We start from the raw sequence: 14,831 nt of genomic DNA on the forward strand, positions 1-14,831 counted from the left end.
GTACTCAAAGCCTTTCCAGCTCTGTAGAACCTGTGAGAGTTGATGATCCACAGATTTAGCTTTCAAGCTTTTACTGTCACCTCCATGCCAACAGGAGGCATCAAAAGGGGGTAACAGCAGAAGGTGCAGCTAGATGGCACAGTGCATAGAATGCTGGGTCTGGAGTCAGGAAAACCTGAGTTCAAATCTCACCTCAGGCATTTACTAGCTATGTGACCCTGGACAAGTCACTTAACCCTATTTGCCTCAGTTTCCTCACGTATAAAATGAGAAGGAAATGGCAAACCACTCCACTATCTTTGCCAAGAAAACCTCAAATGAGGTCACAAAGAGTTGGACATGACTGAACAACAACAGCGGAATATTTCAAAAGCAAACTATTATAGTCATTATTATTGTTGTTTTATTGACCAGCTATTAAGCAATTGATAAAAAATTGATAAAATTGATAAAAAAAAATTCTGAAGAGAACAGAGCCCAGAATTCTAGAGGTATCCTTTCTGTTTGACATTGAATCATTCATCAGAGCTTTTTGATTGCTATTACTTAATAGACCAATTGCAAACTCAGGTAACAAGAATATTATGAAAGATTTTGTCTAATACTTTGCTGAGATCTAGTCCTATTAGACCAGACAAATGCTGTCAAAAGAGGAGACAGTGTTAGTTTGTCCTGACTGATTCTTCATAAATTGAACCAGGCTCATAGTGGTCGTCACTGCCATTTCTAAATGCTCACAACCCACACTTTTAGTAATTCATTATAACGTTTTTCCATCAGTATTTTTTCCATTGCACATCAAGTCCATTAGCTAACTGTGAAATTAGCCTCACTTCTTTTCTTAAAAAACAGAAATATTCTCCTATCTCCAGGCTTGTAGCACCACTCCTACTCCCCATGATTACTCAGAGTTCACCTACCATGATTCAGCAATAACTCTGTCAAGTATTTTTTTCCCTTCAGTATTCTGGACAGCAAGGTGGTACAGTGGTTAGAGTGCTGGGTCTGGAGCCAGGAAGACTCATCTTTCTGAGTTCAAATGTGGCCTCAGACACTTACAAGCTGTGTGACCCTGGACAAGTAACTTAACCTTGTTTGCCTCAGTTTCCTCAGCTGTAAAATGTCTCCAGTAGCTTTGCCAAGAAAACCTCAAATAAAGAGTCAGACATGACTGATATGACTGAACAACAAAACAATTCTGGGATATAGCATGATATGAAGGTATTTTCTCAGCAAATGTTTCTTATTTTGGGCTCCCCTTCCCTGTCCATCACTTTTTCCCCATTCTGAACAAAGGATGAAATAAACTTCAAGTCTGAAAATGAACCTAAAGATCATTCTATTTAGTAGAAAAGACAGAAACAAACAAAAGACTTGGGAGTGTTCAGTCTTTTTTCCACTGTCAGTTATAATTATCCTATCCACTCCAAACAGCACTCCTAGACTTCCACATATATGTTGCCTCCCCCGTGAGAATGTGAGCTCCTGGAGAGCAGGAACTTTTCTGTTTGTATTCGCAGCGTTCAGCAGAGTGCTTTGCACATAGCAAGCACTTAATAAGTATTTTATTTAATCGCTCATTTGTGACCTTTGAGTGCTATGCAAATGAGTTATTATTTTTTGTGGGGGGGAGGGGTCAGTAGCAGGTGTTGTATGTGAAGAGAAAACTGCATTAGAATAATAAAACAATTAGAACATAACAAAGGAACAAATCAAGTTGCATTTTTTCTTTCTTTGGCTTCCAGAGTAGCTAACAAAGATCTTTGTGCTTTCCTTAGCTTTCGGCAAGGACCTTCGCTCGTTCTGTCTCTAACGGTTCTTGCAGGCCATGCCATGACTTTTGTATTTATCCTCTTATACCCCTGAATGTCTTTTGTAAATGTGAGTTCAGAGACAGGCAACACGTGCAGTCATATCACTCTTTAGATACCCTTTCCAAGCCAGAAGAAAATCTTCCATTATGATGGTCAAATCTAGCATGAATATCCCAGTGTCCACATGGGGAAAGGGGCATCATGGAACTAAGCTGCCATGTGCTTAGGTGAATCACAGAGAAGAAAGTAAGAAAGATAGGAAGAAAAGAACAGAGGAAGCCAGGCAGTGCAGTGAAATGAACACTGGTCTTGGATTCAGAAGATATTAGCTGAGGGACGTCAGGTAAATCATTTTTCTCAGTTTTGTTCTCTGTGAAGTAGATAGACAGACAGACAGACAGACAGACAGATAGAGCCTTTATTAAGTTAATACTACCTGCTTTATTTCAGAGGGTTGTTAGGAAGAAAACACGCTACAAACTTTAAGGTGTTATAGACATTTTTGTAGTTCAGTCATTTCAGTTGTGTTCTACTCTGTGACCTCATTTGGGGTTTTCTTGGTAAAGATACTGGAGAGGTTTTGCCATTTCCTTTTCCAGCTCACTTTATAGATGAGGAAACTGAGACCAACAAGGTTAAGTGACTTGTCCAGGATCACATAGCTAGTACATGTCTGAGGCCAGACTAGAACTCAGGTCTTCCTGACTCCAGGCCTGGCACTCTAGCCACTGTGCCACCTACTTGCCCCCTTGTTACATTATTGACATGCAAGTTATTAACATTAGGATCATAGGATTTTGAGCCTTGCAGATGATCTAATCCAATACTATCATTTTATTATTGAGAAAACTAAGGACAAAAAGAGGAAGTTACATTTCCAAGGTTACCCAGGCAGTAAGTAAGCAACAGAGCTGGATTATTGTTAGTTATCATTAACACTAGAAGGACTAGGTACATCAATTGATTATAACTTTGAAATAAAATATATCTACTTTCTTTTTTATGGATAAAAATATGTACTGCATTAATTGACTCAGGTTGGTTCTCCAAGGTATTCCTCAATTCCCATCCTTCTATTAACAAGAGTGATGTTAATAAAGAACTCTGTAAGCCAAGTGTGGTTTGCTAGGGGCCCCAAGGCTCTGGTGAATCTGTGCTTAATCCCTGGCCCCTACACAAAGGAGGCCTGGAAATGCCAACATCATAGCCAAAGGCATCAGCCTCTGTTGATTCCTGAGAAGCCAGACTCAAACAGAGAGTTGCCTTTCTACAAATCTTCATTCCGGAAGGGGCAAAAAAACAACAACCCACAATCTTCCTAGTTATTTGCTTGTCCCAACTCGTATTTAAGGAACGTTTTTCTCTGAGGGGCCAAAAGCCCTTTTGCAGGCCCCAATGTCAATTCCTTTTGGAAGCAGTTAGAGTGTGGATGAGACTGCAGGAAAAAAGCCAGACCCAAACTGACTTTTCTCTTCCTGGGACAGAGTTAGGGATACTAGAATCTTGGAGCTAAAAGGGATTTCAGGGGACATTTGGTGGTGTTGGAGGCTACTTGTCTGAGAAGGAGTAGTGTGATTTTCCTTTTCAGAAAAGAGTTGAACTTATGGTCTCTGAGGTCCCTTCCCATTTTAATATTCTGTGATTCTGAACCTACACCTAATTCATGAGATCTTCTTTTTTCAGTATCACCAACAAATGGTCATTCATTTGCATCTTTCCCTCCATAAATGTCCTTTTTTAAAAAATAATTTCAGTAATGGGAAACTCCCTAGCACTAGTAATAGTAAAAAATAATAATAGCTTACAAAAATGATGTAGTGATTGAAGGTTTGCAGAATGCTTTAGCTAATCTCTTTTGGTCCTTACAACCTCCCTGTGAGGTAGGTTGTACAGGCATTATAACCCTAATTTTACAAAGGAAGAAAATGAGGGTCAGACGTGTTAAATGGTTTGTCCACATTTAAATAGCTAGTAAGTTTCATAGACAGGATTCACACTCAGGTCTCTCCTGATTCCTCTTTCCAGTAGGGCATTTTGACTCCTGAGGTATCCTGTTCCACACTGGGACAGCTTTAATTAGGATGCCCTTCCTCTATTGACCCTGGAAGAGAACCAGTCTTTCATTAGTCTGCTAACTTTTATGTCCTACGACGTCAAACTTTCTTAGCAAACTCTGTCTCCTTGTTTAAGGTCTTGACAACAAACTTAGTAATCATATCATTGTTTGTTTCTGTTGGTTTCCTCCTGAGTTGGAGTTGTAGCTAGGTGGTAAGCTCCTCTCTGCTTTTCTCTCAGCCACAAGACGTACTGTTAGTGAGTGGCTGCGTTCTCTTCATCCTCAGGGTCTCCAAAACACAAGTCAGCACCTAGGTATGGTTCTCATTCAAACACCAACTGGCATGGCAGGAAGCCAGAGTTTTTCCTGGTGGAGTTGTATACCTGTCCTAGAAACAGCACATGTTCACACCACTGAGATATCTCTAATGCATTAGGCAGTGTGCATTGGAGTCATTTGGACTGTGGGTTGGATAAGAAGTTTAGGTCTAAAGATGGAAGAAGCTCAGAAGCCATGTAGTCTGAAACTCTCTTTTTACAGATGAAAACACCAAGGTCAGGGGGATTTAAATGACTTGCTTGAAGTCACACAAAGAGAAAGCTTCAGAGGTGGAATCTGAACCATGATCCTCTGACTCCAGAGACAGTGTAGCCTGCTACCTGTTCCGCCCTCTTTGAGAGTGGTAAGACAACATTCTAAGCTTTCTTGATGCCAGCCTAAGCTAAGACCTCTCTGAGTCCTGTGCTTTCAACATTTCTGCCTGGGGCTGACTAGATCCTGAAGACCACAGTGCTTTTCCCACAATACTTTAGTAACTGTTGAAGCTTTCTGGTTTGGGGTTGGGTCTTCCTGTACAATCATGTGAAATGGAAAATCACTGCCAAGATACGGTTTATGTTCTTACTCTCTCCTTCCAGAGATGGAAAGTCAATACAGACAAGTTCAATAGGTTTGTTAGCTCTTATATTCTCTCATTATGTGGTATGAGTTGGCAGTGCTTTTATTTGTCCCTAAATAGAAGTCTTCTTAGTGGTGTCTGCAGCCTTCCTGGCTTTTTGTTACTAGCTCTAGGGTCCTCTCTTGACCCACGTATCCAGTCATCATTATGTAAGGCTTGGCTCTTCCATATCATTTCTGGGTAGCACCAGCTTCTGTGTGTGGAATCAGTGAGAGTCTGGTATGTATTCTGTCCCACAGCTCTAATTTCTGCCATTATCTTAATGATAGGGTACCTTTAAGGGACAGGGATTTGAGTACCCTAACATTACCACCCTGTTTCTTAACTTTTTTTTTTTATTTCTTGCTGTCCTTCACCAGCCACCCACCAGGCAACTAAGGGAAAGACAGTTAGGTCAATGAGACAACATTAATAGCTGCAGCTGATAAACTGTCTGGTAGTGAGCTGTACTTAGGGATGCAGGCTGGCTTCTGGGAGGGAGGATGCTGACTTTGCCAACCCATGTGTTACATATTCCTCTCAATTTTGTCATCTACTAATTTGATAAGCATGCCATCTAAGATTTTATTTAATTCAAAAGTAAAAATTTTAAGCAAAAAAAAGTCTTTAATTCAAAGGTAAAAATGTTAAGTATGGGTAGCTATGTGGCACAAGTGGATAAAGTGCTGGGTCTGAAGTCAGGAAGACTTCATCCGTTTGAATCTGGCTTCAGACACTTACCAGCTGTGTGACCCTGGGCAAGTCACTTAACCCTGTTTGCCTCAGTTCTTCATCTGTAAAATGAACTGGAGAAGGAATGGCAAACTACTCCAGGATCTTTGCCAAGAAAACCCCAAATGAGGTCACAAAGAGTCGGGTATGACTGAAAAACGACTGAACGATAAAAACGTTAAGTAGTACAAGACCAAACACAAGACAAGTACAAGACAAACCTTTTGTGCACTCTACTGGAGACCTCCTTCCAAGGTGACCTCCAACCACTAGCCATTCAGTCAGTTCTGAGTCTATACTACCATTATTTAGCCTCTATCTCTCCATCTTGTCCATAAAAATAACTTGATTGACTCTGTCAAATATGTTGCTAAAACCTAGGTAAATTCTATCTATGTCATCAGTCTAGTAACCCTGTTAAAAAAGGAAAAGCTATTACTCTGACATGGCCTATTCTTGAAGCTATGCTGGCTTGTGATCCCTGCATCGTTTTTTAGGTGCTCACTAACCATCTATTTGATAACATACTCTAAAAATTTGTCAGAAATAAAGTTGACCTCATTGGCCTATAGGCTGCAGGCTCTACTCTTCCCTTTTCTGAAAATTGCAATAATGTTTTATCATCTTCAGCCCTGTGGTACTGCTCCCATTCCCCTTTAGCCTTCAAAGACTAATGTCAGTGGCTTAACAATCATATCTGGTTGGACCTTGGGATGTAGTTCATCAGGGTATCGTGAACGGAACTTATCAAAGATAGTCATGTGACCTTCTATTGTAGGTAGCTAGTTGGCCCAGTGGATAGAACTGAGGGCCTGTAGTCAGGAAGACTTGAGTTCAAATCTGGCATCATGCACTTGCTTATCTGTGTGACCCCAGGCAAGTCACTTCACCCCTGTTTGTCTCAGTTTCCCCACCTGTAAAATGGGGATAAAAATAGCACCTAACTCCCAGGATTGTTGTGAGGATTAAGTTAGATAGTCATTATAAGAAGCTTAGCACAGTGCCTGACATACAATAAGCACCATATAAATATTAGTTATTATTATTATTAATCTTGGTTACAAGCTCCGTTTGCCATATTTGGTGTGTTAATTTACATCTCAGAGACCATCCTTCTTGACAGAGAAAAAAGAAACAAAATAAGTTTTCAGCAATTCACCAGCTACTCACAGCATTCTCTCTATTCCTTCTTTATTTCTCCTCTTTACCTGATAAAGCTTTAAAATGTTGTTTTTAGAATATTTTTATTGTCCTTAGCTTTTCTCATCAGTATCAGCTCATTCCAAGTCTTTGTGTTCCTGAGGACAACGTCACATTCATTTATTCTTTGCATTGATGTCATTTATCTTTTCATTCATTCAGTTAACAAGCAGTTATTAAGTACCTACTATGTGCCAGGCACTTTGCTAAGCACTGAGGATACAAAAAAAGGTGAAAAATAATCAGGTCCAGAATAGATATTCCTCTTGTTGGTATCTCCATTTTAAGGATGAAATTACCATTGGGGCAAGTCAAGAAAGCATTAACTGCTCTGCTATTGGCTGAGAGAGAACTCTAGCAGATAACTCAGTGACTAGTTTCCCATCACACTCTTACAATGTAGTTCAATGTCAGGCTTGTGATCTTTTTTTTTTTTTAAGTTATTCACCTACTACTTTCTGTCTTGGTGGTCTTTAGTAGAGTCAAAACAACAAATATTTATTAAGTACTTACTATGTGTCAGGCACTGTGCTAAACACTGGGAATACAAATACAAGTAGAAAGACAGTCCCTGCTCTCAAGTAGCTTACATTCTAATAGGGAAAAACGATACATAAAAGTAAATTGAAAAGGGGGAGGAAAGAGATGAAGGTACTATTGCTGGGGCTTTGTAGAGAAAGTTCGAGAATGTAACCCAGAAAGGAATGAAGACAGGGCTGGCCTGGGCCTCCTCCTTAAAGTGGAGGTCCTAGGAAAACCCAGTCAATCAGGGAGAGAGGTGTTCCAATGTGTCAAGTCCAGGAACAGAGTGAGCTTCCAGGGTGAGGAGCTTTCTGGAGAATTGCAGACAAAATATGGGAGAGTCAGGAGGGCAGCCAAGAGTTATGATTTTTGATGACAATATAATTTCTATTTCTGACTCGGTTGATCTAATAAGCTCAATTCTCATCTCTAGTCAGATGACTCCTATCCAAACCTAATCTCACTCCTGAACATCTCTAACCCCATGATAGACATTTCCTCCTGGGTGTACCATTGGCATCTCAAATTCAACATTTCCAAAGCAGAATGAATCCTATTCCCGCTTAAACTTGTTTCTCTTCCTAATTTTCTTGTTTTGGTTGAGATCATCTTCCTCTCCGTTGTCCAGTTTTGTAACTTCTGAGTATTTCTCCTCTTCCTTCTCCTTCCCCTCCATATCCAATGAGTTGCCAACTCCTGTCAGTTTTACTACCTCCACACTGTCTCTGCTATCTTTCCTCTTCTCTCCGTTCATATGCCCATCACCCTAGTTCAGATTCTCAGCATGTCTTGCCTGAATTTTCATAATGATACGTAATTGGTTGACAATTTATAATCCCTTGCTGGCTATATCTAGGTTAGTTTAGACAGGACTCAAATCCTTCTGCTCTCCTGTCCCTCCTCCCCAGTCTAGTTGGTTGATAGGATGGTCCATTTACTTTCCTTCATCCTTTCTACATGATCCACATCTTCCAAATCTGTCCCCTAAGACCATGTGATGCCGATCTAACACTGTAGTATGGTATAGTGGAAAAACTTTAAATTTGAGAGTCAGAAGAGCAGGATCCCAGGTGTGGCACTGTTATTGTGACCTGGGACAAATGATTTTCCCTCTTTGGACCCATTTCTTTCTTTGTAAAAGGAAGGAGTTTGATTCAATAAACTTTAAGAGTCCTTCTGGTCCTGATGTTCAGACTTACAAGGTATATCACACTTTGAAATTCCATATGGTGCCTTGAAATTTTAATATCCCATGTTCTAAAGTTCCTTTTAATCCTGACATCTGTTTTATTCCTCAATATGTCCTGTGTTCTGGTCATGCCCTGGTAAGCTGATATACTTGCTTTTTTCATGGATTAACTCTCAAAATAAAATGCTCAGTAGTCTTGGGATGTTTCCTTAACAGAATGATTAGGAAAGACAGGGAGAAAAGAAAGGAAATTTAATTATTGGGAAAAAGACTGAAGTCAATATGTTGCAACATAGTTATATTTAACAATGGATATTGGAACTATCCCTTATGCCAGGTACAGAAAGACACTCCTCACTTTGAATGCCACAGATTTAGATAAATTTATAGATTTTTAAGAGTTATAAAAGCTTTTAGAGACCATCCAACCTAGCCCAAACTCGAGAAGGAATTTTTTCTGTATCTTTCCTGACAGGTGATCATTCAATCTGTGGTGTAAAATTGCAGAAGCCAACAGCTCCTTATCTCCTGAAGAAATTCATCGCACTTTTAAGATAATTGTAAGTGTTAAAAGATTTTTATACACATAGAACCTAAATCTGTCCCTCACTGACTTCTACCCATCCTACTTCTAGTCTTTGGGGCCAGAACTTGACTCTTCTTCTTGCTAACAATATAATATGACTTTGGGCAAGTTACTTTTCTAGGGTTTCTTCTTCTATAAAATGGGACATTTGAGCTAGATGGTCTTCAAGATCTCATTCAGCTCTAAGTCCTTTAAATCCAATATTTTTTCTATGTGGCATGAGGTACTTAAAGGGAGTGATCACATCTTTATTGATAGGTTGGTGAATACTTTATCAAAGTCCCCCCAGGGAGGGCCTTAAAAATATAGGGACCATTATCCCCTTTCTCACAAGCAAACCACTTAGATGCAACTAGGATCATAGGACCTAGAAATACAAGAAAACTTAGAGATCCTCTATTCCAACCCCATCATATAATAGAGGAAGAAACTAAGGCTAAGACAGACTCAAGATCACACTTCCAGTTAATAGAATCTCTCAGACTTACATCAGATCTCTTCACTGGTAGTCCAGAGCACTCTTCTCATGGCTGCCTCTATGAACCTGTCAAACTTGTAGCCAGTACTGACATGTTTTCTTTATCCTTGATGTGGGTGTATCCTCGATTATTCAAATAACTTTAACAAGATTCAAATATAAGGAAACAGAGTCCTTTATTGTTAAACTTACAGAAGAATTAAATACCATGCCTATATGTTGATTTTTTTTCATTCCGTAACATAGTTTTATTCAATATTTCTCTTTCGAATTAACAATCACCCACTTTAGGAAGCAAGTGCAAACATAGGACAGGTAATGAGTTAATAAATTATTTTTTACATCAAGTAATAAAATAGAAATTATGGAAACAATTTTACTGGGGATAGGGGAGAAATACAACATATGTTGTTTTTTGTTTTTAAATAATACAACCATTTGTACTTCAAATCAAGTCAAGGAGATAATTATCATTTCTTGGATAATATGAAAAAAAACCCAAACCCAGCTCCCATTTGGAGAGTTACAAAGGGAACTGTTCATTTTAAGTGACCACCGTCTAGCTGGCTATACTGAACTAGCCAGTCTTTATTTGAATTGGTGCCTTTGAGGCAGAGAACTGGGGCAACATTCATTTAAAAAAAAGTTGTGGGATGAAGTGGGACAACATAAACATACATCCTTTGAACAAAACCTACAAAAATTACAGACAGACACAGGCCTGTCTGCTTTATTGGTTTGGGCAAATAGGCTGCTATGCTTCCAACTGAAAACTATTTTAAGAATAGCCTTTCCACCAAAGTTTCCTCCACCATGGATATCTCCTCCTGGCAAGGAGATGATACCTCCCTTGCCAACTTGCCAATTTGGATTGGCAAGCCCTGAAAGGTGCTACAAAACCGGAGAGGCGTCAGGTAGAAGTAAATGACAAACTGTCTAGCTCAGTTCTGAAGGACTTAATAGTAGTGGGTTTGGCCACCAAGGAATGGATTTCTTGGCCACAGAGACACATGAAACCACTTACAAAGGTGTGCAGGGCTTTGGGACCTTTGATGGCAGAGAAGCATCCCATGGCAAAACAAACAGACAAATAAACAAAAACATAAAACTAAAGTTTGTATCATCTTAAGCACCAAACCCAGTCCTCTGGGTAAAAGAGATTACTCATTAAATGTTTGCTAAATTAATCTGAAATTGAATTCAGCCCTAGATGGGCTCCTCTGAAGATAACCCTAGACCTGTGGAAGCCTGGGTATAGGTGATACAGTCTTGTGAAGGGAATGTTACAAAATTGGAATATTTTCTCTGTAGACATTCATTTATTTAAATGTAAGTATTTTCAGAGTAAGTATACTGTTAAATAAACTGAATTCAACTCAAATTAGGGGGACTCAAGACCATAGCATATGAACATCACAGGAACTAGAAATACTTAAACTGGAGAAGAAAAGACTACATAGGACAGAGTTGCTATCTTCAAGTATCTGGTACTGAAGGACTATTAAGTGGAAGAGAGGCTCGATTCATTCCGGTTAGTCACAAAAGACAGAACCAAGAGAAATGGGTAGAAATTATAGGGAGGCAGACTTGGGCTGGATTTAAGAAAAGAAAATCTGAACAAGAGCTATTCAAAGGCGGGGTGGGCTGCTTCAGGCGAGAGTCGAAGGGGACTCACGTATTCATGACTAAATGACTCTGAGGTCCCTTTCAGCTCTGGTATTCTAGGATTCTGAATGGAATATGTCCTATAGCCCTCCTAGACCATAATCTCCAGGAGGGCTGGCATTCTTGCATTTAAAATTTCCCTGTCTCCCATTGCTCAGAACATCAGTCTACACGAAGGAAAAGTTTACTATTATACTGTAAGCTTCTTAAGGATGGAGACTGTGTGTGTGTGTGTGTGTGTGTTTATGGTGGAGACATAAGTATAGTGAAAAGAGTGCTGGATTTTTACTCAGAACACCTGAGTTTGAATCTCAGCCCTGCTACTGATTAACTATTTGACCTTGGTCAAATTACTTGACTTCATGGGCCTCATTTGACCCTTTATAAAATGATGGAGTTGAACTAGATGGTCCCTAAAGTCCCTTCCAGGAATAAATAGTATAATCTTATTTAAAGAATAATCCTGTGTAGGAGGGATTAAATTTTTTTCTGTGTTGCTCTAAAGTCTAAAAGGTTTGAGAGGGGTCAGGCAAAGCTGGGATCCATAGATGGAAGTTACACGGAGGCAGATTTTGGCCCATTATGTAAATAAGAATTTCCTAACAATAAGAGCTATGCAAAAATGGGAATGCACTGCCTTGTGAGGTAATGAATTCCCAGTCACTTGAAGTGGCCAAAGAGAGACCAAATGACCCTGTGGGGGAGGCTGCCAAGGGGAGTCATGCATGGTGCAGGTGGTTGTCCTAGATCATCTCTAAGGTCCCTTCTAACTAATCATGATATGATTCCATGACTTAGCTTGCTGTCTTCCTCAGCATTGAGCCAGGGTTCCCATGTAGAAGGTGCTTAATAAATGTTGAATTTAATTATTTAGAATGTGGAACAATCTTGAGATGACAAGGGGCTGGGGGGGGCAGTAAAGACTTGCAATTTATAAGTTATTCAAAGTGCAAAGTTCAATTGACCGATTGTCCTAAATGGTTTACATACCCTGTTTCCAGAATGCTTTTAGAAAATGCTTCCCAGGTTATTGTTAGGATGTTTGAGCCTTGAAACAGGCAGAATATATACTCCAAAGCCACCCAGACAGTCCAACAGGAAGCCTAAGAGAAGTAATAGGTCCCTTATGCAGTTTGGTGATTGGGATATTCTCCTGGCCCCAGTCAGTAGAAGTCTTATGTACAGGGCCCATAAAGCCTGACCAAGTCTCAGGCTGAGGAATCAAAAGGTTCTTATTCCAGCAGAAGGCTGTCATGGCTCTGCCACTCACTTGCTGCATGATCTTGAACAAGCCCTTTCATCTCTATATGCCTGAGTTTTCTCAGCTGCAAAACAAAGGGGTTGGAGTCCACCTTGACCCAACAACATCTGGAATGGTGTGTTCAGTCCTGGGTACCACATTTTAGGAAGGATAGTGACAAGCCAGAGCACAAAGCACTCTCCAATGATGGAGAGGGGACTGGAGACCAAGCTATTCAAAGATCACCTGGAGGAACTGAGAAGGAAGAAAAGACAATGCCTGATTGCTGTTTTCAAGTGTCTGAAGGATAGTCATGTGGAAGAGGGGTTGGGCTTGTTCTCCTCGGCCTTAGAGGGTAGAACTGGGAGCAATTAGTGTACAGATTTAAGTTTGATGGAAGGAAATCTTTCTAACAATTTAGAACTGATCTAAAGTGAAAGAGGCTGTCTTAGGAGGTAGTGGGCTCCTCATCACCAGGGGTTTTCCAAGCAGAGGTTGTGGGGAAAACTGTAGTGTGAATTTCTGCTCATGTAGGGGTTGAACTACATGACAGCTGAGATACATTCCAACTCTGAGATTCTGTGGCTCAGTGATCCTTTTCAGCTCTGTCTGTGTCTTGGTGAATCTACGAGAAGAAGTTTCTCAGTTGACTCAATGTGTCCTTTTGACAGATGTAGAAACGGTTCTGGTCAGTAACTCAGCACATCTTGGTCTGATAGATCTGTATGTTCCAAAAGTCAGCTCAGGATGAAGGGAGGGATTTCGTGAGAGGGGATCCATCATGGTATCTCATGTCCAAGGGCGCTGAAGTAGGCATGGTTTAACAACATGAACAGTCCTCTGCCCCTTAAGTACTTCATGGGAGCCACACTCCTATAGCCCAGTTCTCCACTTGCTTGGTGAGTACTGTAAGTTACCCAGGATAGAGGTGTTCACTGTGGGTAAAGGGGGAGACCAATCCCACCCCAATCTCCAAGAGGCATTTTAAAAAAATTGATAGGTACAACAGTGTAGTAGTAAGCATAATGGATCTGGAGCCAGATGTCCTGGGTTTGAGTCTGCTAGTCTTGTGACTTTGGTCAAGTCATCTCTCTTCTTCTCCAGGCCATAGATTCTTCTCTGAAATGGGAATAAAAATTCCTGCACTACCTACCTCACAGGGCAGTTTAGGGGAAAGCATTTGTAAACCTTAATGCACTAGAGAAATATGAGTCGTCATCATCATCATCATCATCATCATCATCATCATCATGATCACCGATTCTTCCTCGAGCATGACTTGCAGCACTGTTTGCCGTAAAACTTGTGGTTGCAGACGCCATGTTGTGGAACCAGATGGCACCAGCTGAAGAAATCCACACAAGGTGGCTCATCTAAAAAGAGAAAATCTCAGTCAAACTATTGCCAGGAGTCTCTGGTCATTACCCTTAGAGCCAAACTTGTACCTGTAATCATTGGGACCTAGTTCTGATTGTGGTCCGCAACATCTCCATCTCTCTAGAGAGGCAACTGTGTTCTAGTGGAAATATTTCTGTACTGAGAATCAGAAATATTGGATTATAACCTCAGCTCTGCCACAAACTTGCTGTGTGAGCTTGAGATACATGATGACTAAGGTCCCTTCCATTCTACGTCCTAAAGTTGCTCTCAGCTGTGACATTCAAGGTCCCTCCTACTTTGGATATTGTAAGTGTCATCTATCCTATCAGGTCACTTTATTTCTGACCTTCTCTGGTCTAAAGTCCCTTTCAGCTGTGACATTCTATGTCCTAAAGTCTCTCTCAGCTGTCACATTCAAGGTCCCTTCTACCTCTGATGTTGTAGGTTCCATGATGTGTTGTCTCTCCTATCAGATCACTTTATATCATCTTCCAGCTGTGATGTTGTAAGTTTTGAGGGCTCTGACAGCTTTTCAAGCCCTTCATAACCTGACCCCTTCTTACCTTTCCTATCTTCTTATGCACTATATGATGCAGCAATACTGGCCTTTGCACTCAGCTCACTCCTTAGGGTAATATAGGTATTCGGATATTTGTGGTCCTGTGAAATGTAAGTTGTGATTATTTTCATTCCACTAAAGTCTTCCTTTTGTGCCACTTCATGGTAAGGAAGGCGTTCTGAGTTCTCCAAGGCTAAGCCAGATAAAGTGAGGGGTTTTTAAGGGCGGAGAAAACATGGGCGTGTTTATAATCAACAGGGAAGCAGACAGCTGAGAGGGAGAAATTGAAAATTAGTGAGAGAGTAGGGATGATAGAAGGGGCAGTTTGCTGGAGAAAGTAGGATGGAATGGGATCAAGGAAACCTGTAAAATAGTTTGCCTTGGCAAGGAGAAGGGCAACTTCATTATATAAGACAGGAGTGAAGGAGGAGATAACGAGAGAATGCATCTGAGTGATGTGAAATGAAGAGAGA

At 40.4% G+C, this 14,831-nt stretch overlaps 1 protein-coding gene across 1 annotated transcript in view; it reads right to left on the bottom strand.

Annotated features, from left to right (window-relative positions):
• Positions 1-13,673: 13,673 nt before the first annotated feature.
• The window catches only part of ADAMTS18 (ADAM metallopeptidase with thrombospondin type 1 motif 18), a 194,918-nt gene continuing 193,760 nt past the window's right edge, over positions 13,674-14,831 (bottom strand). The window contains exon 24 of the mRNA XM_027865019.1: positions 13,674-13,792. Coding sequence (XP_027720820.1) covers positions 13,674-13,792 — 119 coding nt within the window. The remainder of the gene's footprint in view (positions 13,793-14,831) is intronic.

This window comes from Vombatus ursinus, unplaced genomic scaffold (assembly GCF_900497805.2).
Source record: "Vombatus ursinus unplaced genomic scaffold, bare-nosed wombat genome assembly UNPS02014778.1, whole genome shotgun sequence".
Classification (NCBI taxonomy): Eukaryota; Metazoa; Chordata; class Mammalia; order Diprotodontia; family Vombatidae; genus Vombatus; species Vombatus ursinus.